This window comes from Macrobrachium nipponense, chromosome 1 (genome assembly GCF_015104395.2).
Source record: "Macrobrachium nipponense isolate FS-2020 chromosome 1, ASM1510439v2, whole genome shotgun sequence".
NCBI lineage: Eukaryota > Metazoa > Arthropoda > Malacostraca > Decapoda > Palaemonidae > Macrobrachium > Macrobrachium nipponense.
In genome coordinates this window covers 167,584,200-167,602,411 of record NC_087200.1, presented here as the reverse complement: position 1 = coordinate 167,602,411, position 18,212 = coordinate 167,584,200, and the positions used below count along the sequence as shown (strand labels likewise).

Here is an 18,212-nt window from a genome sequence, read left to right as displayed (position 1 = left end):
TTTGAATTATTTTTCATAAAACAGTAATAGAATTTCTTTGTAGAAAAATATCAAGTGCTGCACAAAATAGGAATCACAAAAGAAAAACATAATAAAAAGAAAATGTCAGATAGAGATAGAGGTAAATTTAAGAAAAAAATGGCATTATACCAACGTCAGGATAAATATATCACGTAAATAATTAAAAACTATTCTTGATTGTTATTTACCAAAACGTCAGCGGATGTCTATCTTGTGCGATATGAGAGTCTCAAGAAATGGGATGTAGAGTCACTTTTCATGTGCTGTAATATTAGATAAAAAAAGTACTTCGTGTATATATTATATATATATATATATAATAATATACTATATATATATATATATATATATATATATATATATATATATGTTAATATATATATATATATATATACTATCTATATACAGCACATGAGTGACTCTACATCCCATTTCTTGAGATCTCATATCGACAAGATAGACATCCGCTGACTTTTGGTAATAACAATCATAGTTTTTATTATTTACTGATATATTTATCCGCGTTGGTATATGCCATTTTTTTTATATCATATATATATATATATTATATAATATATATATAATATATATATATATATATATAATATATATATATATATTCGTTTGGATGTAATGCTGCATGTGTCGGATGAAGCAGCTTTATATATATATATAATATATATATATATATATATATATATATATATATATATATATAATATATAATATATATATATATATATTATATATATTCGTTGGATGTCATGCCTGCAGTGTGTCGGTGATGAAGCAGCTAATATATATATATATATATAATATAATATATATATATATATATATATATATATATATATATATATATATATAAAGCTGCTTCATCACCGACACACTGCAGCATGACATCCAACGAATTCTGAAAGGGTACTGCCTCAATCAAAATATCCCCAAAATTCTTTGAAATATTATATAAACAAATCGTTTAAAATAGTTAGCCAATATTCATGCATGTAATTCTGTTATTTCATACGTAAATTACACTGGAAATCTGGTGCGAAACACCAAATACTGAAAAACACTTGTCCAAATAAAAATGATTTCGAAATACTGTTATACCATTTACAGTTTTCTGAAAAGATGTTCCCAATCTTTTGAGTGTTGTCGTAACACAAGCAGTCTTATGAATACATGCAACCAAAGCAAAGGGTATTCATAAAATAAATCTCCTTTTGTGTGAATTCTGTTGATGTAATACATAACATTATTATAATAAAATAAGATAGATAAAAAAAACAAAAACGGTAGGATCCATTATCTCAAAAAGATCTGAAAACAATAACTGACAGAATCTGTGTAGTTACATATTTAACTAGAGGAGCTTTAGAAGTAAACCAACACGCGGTACCGTGTGACATATTCATTGAATCACTTGTGCATAATTTCATACTATACATTTTCAAACTCTTCACTTGATATTAAGGTTCCTTAACGATGTTACATTATGAAAAGGACAGCGATTAAACTTGATATGGGACTAACGACACAAACCTATTCAATGGGTGATTAATCTAAATTATGAAATTTGTTAGGTTGGTATCCTTCGTGCTATGCTTAAATAAAAATACCCGAGCACTAATGAAATTGATGCCTACAATTCAAGAAATAAAATAATTATAACAATAATAATAATGCCTCGACTATCCTGAAATGTAGGAGAACGCCATTACGAAACAGGCACTATGGTAAAATTCTACAATAAAATGTTTTTAGACATTCATTCATATCAAAATAAGTTCATTTCCTTATAATACAAGCTCAATAATGCCCAAACTGGTACCATCTGGATTATCGTCGAGGTTAAGAGTAGAAGCCTTTCCCCCTGGAACGTCAACTAAAAACACTACAAGATTTCACACTCACACAGAGCAGGCACAGCAGCAGTAGGACAGCAAGTTGGCGTTAGTAGTTGTCGCAATGGCTTCATAGCAATGCAGTTCACAAAAAATGACATGCACCATGGAACTGCCGCATTGATCTTGTTGAAGAGAAATAGTAGAGCCACAGGTACAAGTCAATTTTCATGATGATGTTTTTCTAAGTGTGTGCTGAATTTTCTTCTAAGAAATACTCGGAAGATCATTCACGCATTTTCAGCTCATATAACATAGCCTTCAAAGAGTGAAAAAATCATTGCAAAAAGTATTTGAAAATTATCTAAATTATACAGAACTTTATTTACAATGTGTTTTCCATTACTCTCACCAAGATCACAAGCAGCATGCTTCAAAACTGCATTTATGTAGTTATTATTTTTCTGTTGATTTTATAGGGATGGGGCTTATGAGTTATAAATTTATGTTTTGCTGTAAATTGGCAAGTAAAGAAATAGATAGTAAGACTTAATGGTACGTAATTTCCTACTCAAACCTCCTCGGTTTACTTGTTCTCTTTAAAGTCTGAGGTAGCATAGGAAAACGGGTTTTGCTTCAGCATACAACACTGAGTACTTTGCGTTTACATTTCTGTCCCACCAATGCATCTTATTACCTTCTTTTATCAGACATAATTCAGTAGGATTACTTCAACTTGATTGCTTAGTGATTTACTTTGCAAAGATCTAAAGGAAAAAAGGTAACTTTCCCAATGAGCCCTTACCTTAGAAAGAAAAGGCTAGCACCATAATTGATCGACGACATTTTACTTTTGTTAATTGGTGCATGCATTCCCATATAACCGATGTCATTGGAATAAATTGTAAATATAATGCTGTGGCATATGTAAATTGTGTATTTTTTCTAGTTTTTGTACTCAAAATAGTCAAGTAGGACAATATCAGTCAATAAAATCATAATAACGTATGGGGGTGAACGTCCACTTAGCCAAATGTTTTAGATGTTGCACGTCCAAATACGTATACATAACGCACGTTCTTTCTATCACCACCACTAAGCTGAAACGTGTTAAACGACTAATCCCATTTTCATCTATACCTATATAGACCAAGCCATTTTACGTCAAAACCAATCAATCCCCACATCGTATTCGATTCCATATACCTTGCATTCTGCCTTCCCCTCGATCTGATCTAATCTTCACATCTGTACTTCTAAATGTCCTTCTCCGTGATGTATCTATAAACTGCCTGAGCATTTATTACCTCAATCTGAATCATTTTGAATCGCATTAGTATTAAATTACATTTAAACCAGATTACTTCTTTCTTTTCCCCAAAACCCTAATGCCAGAAATAGCACACTAACATTATTCTTTTGTTGCGTTCTCCTTATTAACCTCCATCCTTGATTAAAAGTGCAGCAATTTCCCCCCCCCTCCCCAACCCCTTTGCCCTTCGTTTCTTCAACTGACGCGCACTTCCTTATCTCTGCTGTTATACATTACTGAGTTTGATTCTATCTTTCATTCTGTCGAATTTATTTAAGAGTATAGTCTAGCTCCCATTTCGATGAATCTATGCCTTTTGTTCAATGAAAACCTCTGATTTGGCGACCTCGGTCGCTGTCAATCAGGTAGTTCTCGATTAATTAATTATTTAACAGATCAAAACGTTCTATAATAGTTCATATATTTTTTCGTTTCCTATCTTCACATCTGAAAATTAACATTATTTTATCCTGATACATACAACCTGTGAATGTTTTCGCAGTTTTGAATTTTAAAGAAAACAATTCTGCAAGCTAGAAATTCTATTCTAACTAACGTTTTTCCACTCTTGTTGCACTATATACTATACGTAAGCTTTATTGGTCTTTCATCGTTATGGCTTCATATCTACATTCCTTTTCTATCCTAGAGAGATTATAACCATTAAAGAAGGCAAAGGATACAGTAGTTGTGCCTAGCATAATTTCCTAGACTGAAGCAAAACAAGAACCATATTTAGAAAGTTCCAAAGAAATACTCGATGTTCTTTAGACTTTATTACACGAAAACCTCACGCCAGAGCTCTTCATAAAAATGTAATCATGAAGTCATTGCTATATCTATTTCTTATTTGTAGTGCTGCTAAGCCAATATGCACAGCAAATAGTTTTGACAATTACTGCCCTAATTACATGAAATGCTATATAATAAGACAACTAGCTCAGTACATTAGCTGGTATGATTTTAGCATAATAATCTGTTGAATTTAAGCATGATGCACAATTAGATGCAAAATGGGAATGGATGTACAGTTTGCCAGTGCAGATAGCTATCACGTTCTGCAACCCTGTAATGTTTTAAGATTTTTTACAAGTTTCATTATTTTTTTGAAAAGAATATACATACCCTACAGGACAATCTGGGGCGACTCCTACTTTAGAGACCAATTTTGAGTTAGTATTAGAATCATAAGCAGTAATATAAGTGATTTTTTTAATAATACCTTTAATCATCTATACTTTGCTGTTTATATAAGCTTTTACATAGCTTCAGGTACCCTATTTCAGCTAGGATATCACTATTAGTTATTGTATTTTCTGCAAATCTACCTGGGGACATGATTCTGGTAAATGACTTAAATTCTAAAAGGAAAAGAAATCCGAAATTTACGAACATTCAAAATATATACAAAAAGTTTTGTACCTGAATAGATTTGCTTTCTTACACTATTCTCTATAAAGAATATAGGTATTTGCTTGTGTCTATGAATGGACTGGGTTTCAGCTCCCTGCAATAAACTGTGGTTACTTCAAGACATGTCTTAAGTACAGAAGAAATCCGAAGCAACATTAGCTAAGGCATTTACTAATATACCATCCAGAGTATTACAGAGAGGAGGAGCCACAAGTTATTCATTCAAGCCCATCCTTTGTGAGGTGTGTAAACTTAGAGCTGCAGGAAATAGCCTTTGGTTTTTTAATTGGTGCAATTTCTAAGAAAGGTTTCAATTACGGACTACTGTTTCTATTTGGATTGCATTCATATGGAAATAGTGACGCAACGCTGGAAAGTTCATGAAAAAAGTAAACACGAGCGTATTCTTTTATGAATGTTGTTTAACCTCTATTAAGGAAATGTCTAGATAATCCTGATTTGATTATAAGTATTCCATACTCTAAATAAATCCATAGATGAAATCCTTAAACACTGAAATGCGAGAAGAGCTTTAGGAATCTAAAAATCCCAATTAGGTAAATTGTGGATCTTGAAAATGATCCCGGCAAAAAATAGGTTCAGAGTAGATTATTTATGAAAGACAACAACTGCTGTTAACCAATGAATGTCTTCAGTGGAATCGCAACACAAGCAAGACACAAACATGTAGAACAACTTGAAAACTGACCTTGAGAGGCATAATAAATTTGACAGTTGTTAGAAATTATCATCTAAATATTTCCATCCCACTTATTAGTGGCGTTAACAATAATCACATAAAAAATCTGAGAAATAAACTGCGTTAACAGTTACTGATAATAATTATTTTTGCAACTTGGCAACTGCCTACAATCAACTGAACTGAAGACATCCAATAAATTTATTGCCCGAAAAATTTCTAGGTTGAGAACTAGTAAAATAACACTTGCACCTGAACAATTAAGACAAAAAAATCTTCTTGATAACTAATTAGGGAAATTACCATTTCTTGTAAATTTTCTGCTATCTTACATAAATTAAATCAATTAAACATAATTCTCCCAATGACACGATTGACAATTTCATTATCATGCCGCATCTGCAGTAATAAAAATTATCTAGAAAAGTAGCTATCTACATCTAATTGGCAACTTTCAGTTTATATTATATCAGATTTTACTTTAAAAAGGTAAGGGTTAATTTTGCAAAAATATAAATAGCACAGTAAAACTTTCAGTAATAAAGTGTACGTGCATTCAGTTTTTGTGAATCAATATGAAGTCAACCTGATATGAAAATGTGACTTCCAGTTCTGGGAAGTTAATACTATTTTTGTTTACACAGGAACCTAGCCGTCCCTTGCACGGTAAATGCGCCTCAAGGGAACTAAATTGTGAAGAAAGCATTCCATGTTGTGTACTCTGGTGGGTGGAAGTAAGTAAGTTAAATACTCGAACAAGAAAAAGCATAACATGTGTGATGGGTGTGCTTTCTCTCCTTCTTAAGAAGCATTTCCAAAGGAAGACAACGGCTTCTGGTCAGACCCTGTGGCTAACGTGAAGGATAACTATTTCCTCTTGTACTGTAGCTTATTAATGCGAAAATGTGGTATCTAAGCCCTTACAAAAATGCTGTATAATTAAGATCATTCATTCTGCGAGGACAAGGCATCCACCAAGCAAGATATAATATTTGAATGCCATGTTCTTTCATATTGTCTCAGGAGGAAAGCGGTAATCAAATGTATCCTAAACTCCTGCCCCTATAACCAGAGGTTATTTCTCCCTAAGGGATATGCTTTCAAACTGGCTTCCAGGTATCTTCACTCATGTTTGTGGGTAGGAGGATTTATTGTGGTACTTTTCTAACGACCAAACTTTTTTTCTCTTTTGCTTTTGCACTAACCATGGAATGACTTTGATTGCAATCTAATATCTCTTTAGTTTCACAGTAAAGTCTAACAAAGCTGCACACCAGCAATTCTTCAAATCTCTGGATCTTTCATGAATAGACATAATATGCGGCAAAATGATGGAGAAGCCCGATTTTAAATAAAGACTGGATTATTTTACTTTTACTTATTTCATAGTTCTGCCTCGCTGTCTTCTCTACCAAGCGGTAGTAACCTTCGGACCAAACGATATGCACGACTTATTAACAAACAACGTTACCATGCCAAACTGACATTAAAATTAACCGACTACATTTGGTAAATTTTATTACTCAACATTCAAACTCTAATTGTTCACGCAACTCATGCTCTTATGTTTTAAGTGGTAAAACTGTGGTGTAAACTATCAGCCACAAAAATACCTGTCTCCTTACAGTTATTAATTCAGTTGACACCAGAACACTCTAAAAGCCACAACATCCTATTCTTAAACAAAACTACCTCTTATTTGAGTTACTTCATGTCTTAGATAGTCTACTTATGAATATTCTTGTACTGTACACATGAATGAGAATTCTTGGCACAATTCACAAACTGCACCTTGGTTTCATCAGCGTGAAAACAACACTGAGAGACAAATACATGTCTTGCAAATGATATTGTGATGCACTTGAAACAAAAATCATATATTACACAAAATCTGTAATTAATAATGCTTAACATTCGGCTGACAGTGAAAAGGAAGGTCATGGGTACTACAACTCGAAGCTAATGAGACATACCAACATCAACTCACACACAGCAGTGAACATTTCAAATTAGAAGCATAGCGATTTCCTAAGATGACCACTAAACATATTTGTAATACTAGGGAAATAAAAAACAAGCAACGCAGTCAAACTCTCCATCAATAATGCAAGAACACTGAAAGACATAAGCTAGTAAACATCTCCCTCGATACGATAAACAAATCTCTTTAAACTGAAATATTAAAAATCTAAGCTCCCCCGATACGATAAACAAATCTCTTTAAACTGAAACATTAAAAATCTAAGACATGATGAACAATCATTGCCGGATGGGAAATCTGACTAATCAAACCGATTTGCGTGCACGAGGATTACTGTTTCATAAATCTAGCAATAAATAATGACATTGCAACTGAATGGTTATGGTTCTCAAAAATGTTTTTCTTTACTAACACTCTGTAGTTGAATGTCACACATAACCACATAGATATGTTCAAAATAGCTTTATGTAACATACCTAGTGTACAAGAAAAATCATAAAGTATTCAACTACGAAAGGTGTCATATTTGGGAATAATTCTGAGGACTGATGTTCAAGTAGAAATCAGTCTCTGAAGTCAATAAACTTTTTTATTTTTATTGTGCCTAGTTTTGTCATTTCAATATTAATTTTAGATAAGAAAAATTAAGATTAAAGGTAATAAAGAAGACTAACCAACCTATTCAGCTTACACCTTTACACTACTTAGAACCTGAATGCCTCACCATCTTGTTACCTACAATTATCTTCTATGTAGCCTCTGATCTACTCATACTGTATATTGGAATTAACAGTAATTTTAGAAGTGACTACTGCTATGATGTATAGTAGAGTGGCAGAACTAACACTAACCATTAGGTAAATTTTTATAGATTTGTTGGTAATGATATCAGTAAATATTTCACTTTACATACATATTTCATGGGGGTATTTTAAAATAATCAAAGAAAGTAGTAAATAATCACTGATACTTCAACTGTTTTTTTAATTACTCCCACAATATACATATTACTCATAAAATCATATAAAAACGTAGGTTATAAAGTCTTTGAGCAAAAATGAATGCTATTTCTGTAACTCCTAACATTATGCACCTCTTATATAGGATATAAAAATGCTTCAGACAGGGTTCATAATTTTTTGTTTTAATTCCCGTCAAAAACTTTTCTGCATGCCCTGCAGGCTTCTACTGCTCTTGGGTACTTCCTTTCTGATTCTTGAGTGGATTAAGATTTGGCAGGTTTAATCTACCTCTATCTTAACTCCAGCAGGTACTTGTTTGGGCATTCATTAACGTCAACAGAATATGTGGACCGAAGTGCCCAGACGGACATTATGTATTGCAGAAGGAGATCTTCAAAGGCTTCTCCAGCAGAAACCATTGATGAAGATGAAGTTCTGTCGTCGATTGACGCTGAAAACGAAGCGCGAGTCATGCAAACAGAGAGTTCCAGTGAGGCAAGATCAGGAGTCGACTTGGATGAGAAGAGAGAAACTGAAATGAAGTACCGTGAAGTTGAGAGCTTTGAAGGAGCAAAAGCCCGCCCCATTGTTAAGCTGGGAAGGAGCATTTCTGCTTGTGAGAGAGTGCGACATCGAACTGCCAGAATCAATAGGATCATGAATCAAGAGAGTGCTGAATCAAATGATTCAGAGGAGGACCTGATAGCCAAGCCTTTTGACAGTTTACCCTTACTTTCAGCCCCAGCATCTCTTGACACTAAAAACAGACTCTTCAGATTCTCTCCAGACAATGAAAGGATTACAGGACAGGTCAAAGTTAGATCAAGACTACTAGAGAAGCCGGAATATGGTTATAACCAATTAACAGCACGCTCTGCAGAATGTGTATCAAACCCATCAAGTGTCCTGAGGTATTCAGATGATTCCAAAGGCCACATAAGTGAGGAAGGAGAAGCTACTCCAGACAACAGTATGAACAACAGTCGAACACCTACTCCATCTAGTGAGGAGCGTAAGGAACCTACAACACCAATGACTCCAGTGGAAGCAACCCCTTCACCTGCTAAAGAAGATGCAAAACTTCCAGGTCTTCAGAGGAAGAAACCCCCAATGAAATTCCTCAAACGAGCCCAAAGTTTATCTTATGTCTTTAAACGTACTGGTAAACCAGATAAACCAGAGAAGAGAAAGAAGATTATTCGTGATGATTATGCAGCACTTCCTACCACCATAGAACCCCAAGGAGAGATGGCACTGGTACCACTGGAAAAATTAGTAGCCATAGATGATATACAAATGCAACCTTCTCTCTCCAGTTATAATGTCTACACTGAATAGTGATTCTCTTGGTTATCGATCATCCTAACATATAGCTTTAGGCTTTGTGATAGGTGGTTTTAGCATAAGTGTATCTGGACAAAGCTGTTTTTTTTCTGAATTTGGAATGTAGGATTCTAGTGAAACCTTTTTGGTTTGGCCAATATGGTTAGTGCAATTACATATCGTGCACAGTCGATACATCATGCATGATTAATTGTTATGTCATATCTAAGTCCTAGAGAGAAAAATAGGTGCGGCGGAATTATATTGTTAAATGTGTAATAAAAAGCCTTTTAAAATGAACTACGCTTGTGTTTGGTTGCTTGTGCGTATGCGCTTAAGATATGTGTGGCCGCTGAAGTCATGTGCACATCACACATCAAATTAGTATAGTGATCACATTGGTGCACACTAATGTGCACATGTATCTATGTGGTTGTATTCCAATCTACCTTTAACTCTAATGCTTTCTACTTCATTCAAGTTCTGGTAGTTGTGATTTTGATGGTGTGAGTGTGCACCTGTGTTGGACTTTAGTTGAAAGCATGTGTGTGCATGTGTGTGTGATGATGATGAAAGGATTTATATATATATACATATATACATGAGAGACTCAGGGCATGTATGTGCATAATGGTAATAATAATATATGCTCGTCGATCTCTGCAAGATAAACCAATTAATAAACAAACACTTTCAAGAACTTTAACTCTTCGAGCCTAATTTCCAGAAAGCTGCTTGGGAAGGAGAAGCAAAAGCACATTTGTTGAAATATTAGTATAGGCTCACCTTAGTGGAGATTACCCTTGACACTGTTCTACCTTCTTTCAAGTACCAGAAACTTGACTTGCTATGGCTTCTAGTCTCACTCTGTGATCTGGAATTGGGCACCTAATGTGTGACAACTATATCCACCTGATTTCCGCCGTTTCTGTGCAGTTCACACTTATCATTCTTCATTGCGAAGGCTTGTAGTTGTGTCTGAGACACTTGTGTTGCCTTACTGATAATTATATCTGCATCACTTAGCTATATAACCCTAACTGGAGATAAGCCTCCAAACAGGGACTCACTTGGTTCATCAGGCTAAAGTCATCAAAGCATGCTTGGCTAAGCAAAATCCCGATCTCTGTCTGCTTGGCAAATGTAGTTACCTTAACAGTCAGTAGGACACTTCAAGCTGCTAAGGACTCAACTCTTTACCTGTAATTTCAAAACGTCCAATTATATGATACTGTTTGTGTCACTGTGCCATGTGAGTTAAAGATATGACAAAGAATCACGTGCTAAGGGTCCACCTTTCTGTTATGCTTAACATCACAGCCTAAAGTCTTATGAGATAAAATAACAACTTTCAGTTATGTTAGGTCTGAATAGGTCAAGGTAAAAAAGTAAACCACTACAGAAAACACAATCAAACTGAATATGCTTGTGGATATACTCACTAATGTAAAACTGGACGAGGGACTGTTAAACTAACTTATGGCTCATGCTATGGCTTAATTCATAGAAAATTCAAACCTCTAATAAACAAAAAACAAAAAAACATTTGCCTGAAGAAATGAAGGCAAGAGGACAAGGTAAAAAAACTGATAAATTGACAAAGGAGTAAAATCCTTCTTTGTCAGAAGAATGTATATCATGTACAGTTGATAAGGTACCTAGTTTTACAGAGTAAGCTTCAACTTATTCTCATTGAAACTGTATTTTGACTGGTAAAATAGTAAAATAGATGAATGTTATAAACTTGATCCTCTCTCTGTGTATACTCCTTTTGTCAATTATCCTGTTTATAATTACCTCTAAATCAGTTTATTCTCTAGCGCCATTGATATGAATCTTACAATATGTCATCTCCTCAACATTTTACTAATTTTTAAAAAAATTTGATACTTAATCTTTGAATTTTTTTCGCTCCCTTCGTAATTTTGTGTGAATATTCCATATACATTAGAGTACTTATTGTAAGCCAACTTATATGTTGAGTAGTGCACATAGTACATTATGTTGACGAAGGTAGAGAGTGAAAGCTATCTTTTGTAAATGTTAAATAAAGAATGTTTAAAGGGATTTTAATGTATTACGCCACTTGTGAACATAGTAATAATTGATTTAAATGACTCTTACTACTCTGGCTGTAACCACTTATCTGACACAGTGAATCGAATGGTACCAAGTAATGCACGTTCACTTCACGGTAGACAACTTAAACCTACCACATACCCTCAAAAACAGGGGAAAAAAGGCAAAGCTAAAAAAAGGCAATTATAGGAAATTCGGGATGGTCTAGTTTTCATCTCATTCTTACCTTCAATATTTTTATTTTCAACTTTTTATGGATTACAATAAATGATATATATAACATGAACATTTATGGTTAAATAACAAAAAAAAAAAAACGGAATACAGTTATGTACAAAAATAAAGAAAATTGTATATTTTAGAGTTTAATTTGAAAATGATCACAATGAAAGGGAGGATTCTTTGAGTATTACCTCCGTTTATACTCTTTTATTTTGAAAGAAATACGAATCACTTGGTAAGAATTTACCCTATATATGATTGCTTATGATGTAAAGGAATCTATATATATGCATTACATATAAAAATATATGCATTTGTTTATGTTTGTGTATACATGCAAGTCTGTGTATGCATGTACATAAACAGTATATATACAACCATGTACTAAATATACATATATATGCAGCATATATCCACAAATATATGCGCATTTATATGTATACATATATATACGCATATATAACTGTTGACAAAAAATAAAAAACCAGCAATAAAAACAGAACAATTGTTTTATTTATTCCTGATTTTTAAATGTCTGACTACTCAACCAGAGAGCTAATAATAAATAATAGATTTAATTAAATAAAAAGCGCATTTCATTCACCGCTATTGTATGCTGATATCGCACAGGTGTTACAAAATACACAAATTTTCACTTTTAGTTCAGTGTTTTGAAAGTTAACAACCTAAACCCAGTGGTCTGGTGAAGATATTTACCCCACAAACTATAGGAGGTTAAAGGTATAACAAACTCCAACATGTAAATTTTAAGCAAGAGCATAATGGAAGAAGCCGCCAAAATGGGGAAAAGAAAAGAAGGAAGAAAGGTGGAATCTCACACAAAGTGAAGTACAGGCCTGAAGGAAGAAAGACACGAAAACAGACGCTAAATTAGTATTTCGATTTAGCAGTCACTGAACCGAGGGTGACATGGCTGGATACGAATTAAGAGGAGGTTCTCCCCTTTTGGACCCAATAGAACTGGACCCAAAACTACAGACAGAAAGGAAAAAGGTGATGATTAATTAATGGAATTACTAGTGATTCATTACTAAATTTTTATCTTCTAAATTACTGCATATGACAGCAAGAACATTAACTGAATCAGTTTTCTCAACAGGGTTCGAGTCCCTGTTCACTCAAAAAAATGTTACATAGCTGTAACCAAGTCTTACTCTGCAAAGGGCTCCATCTCTTGACCTTGACATGTTTACATATTTGGAATTTAATTTTACTGGTCTTTCTGAATTTCTGTGAGGCAAGAATACACAACCAAGTCCCAAGAAGTCCGGCTCAAATAGTGATAGAGACTTTATTGTACCTCACCTTTTTCAAAAAACGGAAAAAAACCAGGGTGCTGCATCTATGAAGACAGAAAATGACAACTATTAATAACTTGAAAAGCCAAGCACATACTAATGAATAAAACTATACATATTCACATGGTACATCCGGACGTTTGAAAATATAAATACATTACAAGAAATGGTTTGTTTTAGAAAGACCATTAGATTCACTGTTCCCAACTCTGAACTGAATGGGGAAATTTTTTTTAAGCATAGTCATCATTTAAAGGAGTTTCTTTACTTCCCTGTCTGCTAACAAATAACCAAAATTCCTACATTAAGCAGAAATAGTTTTGTACTCCCAAGCAATGTAGGAAGAGTCACTCCTGACCTTACTGAACTAAAGCGTGAAAACTATTCAATTTTTTCAAGGGCTCAATAAATCGTTGGGTCAGTATATATGAAAACGAATTTTCCAAAGCCCCAACTAATACTGTTAACACTGAAGTAAATACAGAGGCACAATCAAAATTACAGATTACACCACATCCAATAGATCCTGACATATTATACCGCATCGAAAACTATTCTCTGACTCTGGACCGTTGGCAAATAGCCTCATGTGATCTTGGTGAACAGCATCATGTTCAGGAATGCAGAATAAAAACCCCACTGCAGGGTTATTCTTCTAAGAGATGGAATTTTGACACAGGGAAGTTTCAGAAATGATCCAAGGTGGGATATGAGGAAAGATTTCCTGCCTCTTAAGATAGGTGTCATCTCTGTGTATCACAAATTTCTTTTATACAATGAAAAAAGGGTTACTGGGGGCAGACTAAAGTCACCACCATAGATCAAATTCCTCTCTTCTAAAGCCAAGTGGTAATTCATTAAATCAACATGAATTCTCTCGACAGGCGAGGTCCTAAATGCACCGAACTTAATCTAACACCTATATGTACAACATCGAATTCTGTCAATTAAGTTTTGCATGCGGAAGACCAAATTTGAGAGTCATACTCAAATTGGGACCTACACAGTGAATCAGGCAACCTTAATCATGACTTTTATCTGCTTCCAAGACACAACTTTTAAAATATTTAATGATTTCTTATAAAAATGTGCCCAAGTATCGGTATCGGTATCGGTGGTATCGGCTAGTTTTTGTGGTCTCGGTATCAGTGAATTTCTGGCCGATACCAGCCGAGACTTTTGTCATTAGTATAGGAATTTAAAATCCTTCTGGACTTCCTAAAATGTATATATTAACAAAGCCCATCAAACAAAGGATTAACCTCTCCATTCCAGGGCCTTTCATAATCTGAATAAATGAGCCTGTTAACTTTTTCTAGCCGATGTATAAATTAAAACTCAAAATAAAAGTATATATTAGTGATTTCAGACTGCTCATCACCCCAAGAATTCGAGTAAGCCCTACGTACCTAAATTGTTAAAAGTCTTCTAATGGTAGCCATAATATAAGCAAAACACAGGTAATAAAGGGACTAAATACTAGATAGTTATACTTGATATTTTTTCTCAATGAAACTTATGCCTTTGAAATTGTTTACATAACCATATTATATGACCTTTCAACTTTCGAACCTTTAATATGCAATAACCAGAGAACAAAAATGATTTTAGTAACAATATATATTCTCTTAAATAACAGTAATATAGAGGTAACAGGTATCGGTATCGGCCAAAAATATGGTATCGATGCATCCATAATTTCTTAACCTTAAATTAAATGTCATCAGCGAGACTAGATATGTGAGTTGGGAATGAAATATTATGTATACCAATTTCATTTCATGCTCATAAGATAAAAGCTACCTTTCAAAGTTAGTGGACAGTACTACAAACCTTGTTACATCTGCATCTAGTAAACTGAACAGTCTTAAATGCTGATCATTTAAATTATGCATTGATGGACTTAGTGTTTGCTGGCTGATGTAGTACTGTAACTAGTGCAGTGGATTGTCAAGTCATCAATAAAGAGGAGCACTCAATAAAGAAGAGCTCTTCATATAATACTAATGATAATTCCCTGTGGAGTCTATCCACCGAATGAAAATCGTATTGTAAGTTAATGCATTTGCCTGCTAAAAAAGAATAAATGACCATATACATGTTGGATTGTGTCATATCACCGACTGCCGTCATAATATCACCAACTTCCATCATATACTTTTTTATAATCTAGGACACCCCACTGCTTATGACACTGCTTTGAGAAACTTTGCAGAAAGTTGGGTAACCTAAAAAGTATACATGCAGTACACAATTCTTTTAAAAAACTAAATTAGAACAAGGAAAAGTAAGCATTTTTATTCTAACTATAAGCTAAACTAGAATCGTCTTTTCCATTAGTTTACAGATAAAACTGACTATACCAATTAGCCTTTTGCTTGTGTATTCAAAGACATCCTTACTACTTTTCCTAACTGAAATGACAATTTTTTCAGCTTTTGGTTGCATATCAGTCGCCCACATCTTACTTCATGGGTTTAAAAAAATTATTTTAGCATTTTGCATGAAATCATTAACACCTCATGTAACATTGCATCTTCTCAGGGTCAGTGGCTTCAGTTTAAGACAGAAAATCTCTGAATACTTCAAGAAAAAGTTTTACAGTATACATCTCTCTGCCACTAAAGCTAAGATTCATGACAAATTGGTGGGTTAGAAAAGTAAATCCAATCTGGAGTGTTCTTAACAGTACCTCTGTCCACTTATCTGATTGGTTATCTGACTGGAAGGCAAACAATCAGACTGACAGTATTTTAGACCACGGGAGGGGAAGACAATCGCCAGATTCTTCATTAAAATATATGCATATATGAGTTACGTCATGTCACAAGGGACTAGAAAGTGGTGACGAGCTGCTTTCTTATTTCCAAAGATCCCAATATGGCCAGAGACTAATGAATATGCCTGTTAAAAAAGCATAGATGACAATATACATGTTCGATTATGTCATATCACCAACTACCATCATCTACTCTCTTAAAATCAAAGACACCCCAGTGCTTATGACAATGCTTTGAGAAACCTTGCAGAAATTTGGGTAACTTACGTAAGCAGTAGATATGGAATGGAATATATGATTTAGGCATAAAACCAAGTGCTGGGACTCAGAGATGATGACAATGAATGCAAATGGAAATATAAATAATGAGTTCATTGGAAATGATTAAGTAATGAGTTTAATTGAAATTATATAAATACTTAATGCCTTTAAATTAGATACCCTAGATCGATGTTTAAAATGGTAAAATCAAGAAATCCGATTACCAATGGAATTAAAAACTGACATAAATAAGATCAAAAATTATATCTATATAAAATTACAAGATTTTTTATAAAATCTGCATGCCTTTAAACTGGGCCAACATCAACGTTGTCTCCTAAAATTTCTGTTATAGTTTTACCATGTAGATTGTACATCCGCCTCTCATTTACCTGGTGAACCAGAGAGTGATCACTGTCAAAGGGCTAACACAGTGAACACACACTGGAGCACTACTACCATCAAGAAGAAAATTGTGTCAGTCGGCAGTGACCAATCCTCAGCCTCATTAAAATAACTTCCGTCCTCTCACTTTGAGAGGATGATTGCCCGAACCCTATTTGAGGTCTAATAGTTTTTAACTTAATTATTAGCAAGAAGAAAAGATGACCATCGCTCCTGCCACTTACTTGGTATATAACGAACAGAGATTTTCACATCTAAGTGGGGCACTCTATTTGTATCAATTTCTCCTTGGGTACAGGCATTCTTTGCTCCTCTTCTTCATCCCTTGAGATCCCAACATGACCCGGAATCCAACAAAGCATACTACTGGTTTACATCTACACGAAATGCATTTAGTGGGTGTGATACAGTGTCTGCCTTTCATGGAAAGAAGTCTGCATGGCAGGCAAACACTGACTGTGTTTCAGTGCGTCACACCCATCTTCGCCAAACAAAGTTTAAGACTACCAGCTGCAGATGATGAAGAATTCGTGGCACTAATGTACGACAGAAGCAGTTCATATAAAGATGTAAATGAGGCTGGACTTGATCTCTTTGCAAGGAAGCAAAGACCTTATGATTGTATTCCCAATTCAAGGGCTGCTCTTAGAGCATTGTAAGAGAGCTGCCTTTCAAGCAGGGCACATTTGGAGCTAATCTTTTATATGTCATCCAGTTTTGCCCAGTCCAAGACACTGGGGATAGCAGCAGATTGATGGTGCCTGGTTTCCCTGTTGGACAGATTTACCAGTAGTAGCAAAATCTTGCCAAGAATTGAGTAAGTGTGGCTGCAAGAGGGAATGCCGAGGCAGCTGCACTTGTTAAAACTGACTGATACACAAAACTTATTAGTATCTATGGAAATATGGCGGTCACATGGTGGCCATATTGAAAAGATGAGTTCAGTTTATCTCTTAATGCCAGTAAGAATGCTAAAATATAAATTCAAAATCATTATATGGATTGTAAGCAACTTTTGAAGGCTTATGGAATGAAAAAATTGAAATATAGAGGAAATTTACTGCCATTTTGGAAAAGTGTCAGCCATCTTGGAAATAGCCATATATACTGAGGTGGTCGGAAGTTGATTTTGATTTATAAGGATAATAAGAATTCTCATGCCAAATCTGTTGCTTATACCACCATTTGCACTTTTTTTTCCACTACCCTGCTCCACTGTAGTAAGTTTTAAAGTAGATCTTAGATAAGCATTTCAACAGCTTTCCATGGATGAAAATTCCCAAAAGTTATGTACTGTATATACACACATTTAAGGCTGTACCATCCAAAAAACTTCCTGTGGTGTTACTAGCAATCCAGCAATATGGCAGCAAACAATGGACAAAATATTTGCAGGTATGTCAGGAGTATTTATTTTCATTTATGAAATATTAGAAAGAGCATAGAGAAAGTTTACATGCAGCTCTAATAAACTAAAGAGATAATATCAAAGTCAACCAGAGTGAATGCATTTTAGAAGTTGACTCTGTAGAGTATTAATGCTTTATAATAAATGATAAAGGAATTCACAAGTCAAGAGATAAGGCCA

The 18,212-nt window shown here is 34.3% G+C and overlaps 1 protein-coding gene and 1 long non-coding RNA gene across 14 annotated transcripts in view; one reads left to right on the top strand and one right to left on the bottom strand.

Annotated features, from left to right (window-relative positions):
• The window catches only part of LOC135219802 (anoctamin-8-like), a 495,835-nt gene extending 483,470 nt beyond the window's left edge, over positions 1 to 12,365 (top strand). For 7 of the 13 annotated variants that reach the window (XM_064256882.1, XM_064256881.1, XM_064256883.1 and 4 more), the window contains one exon: positions 8,542 to 12,365. In XM_064256882.1, coding sequence (XP_064112952.1) covers positions 8,542 to 9,574 — 1,033 coding nt within the window. In that variant the 3' untranslated portion in view covers positions 9,575 to 12,365. Of the gene's footprint in view, positions 1 to 5,937; positions 7,124 to 8,541 lie in introns of those variants that run through there. The other 6 variants (XM_064256888.1, XM_064256887.1, XM_064256889.1 and 3 more) reach the window with 6 other exon arrangements.
• The window catches only part of LOC135219805 (uncharacterized), a 1,047,642-nt gene that overhangs the window by 457,923 nt on the left and 571,507 nt on the right, over positions 1 to 18,212 (bottom strand). The window lies entirely within an intron of this gene.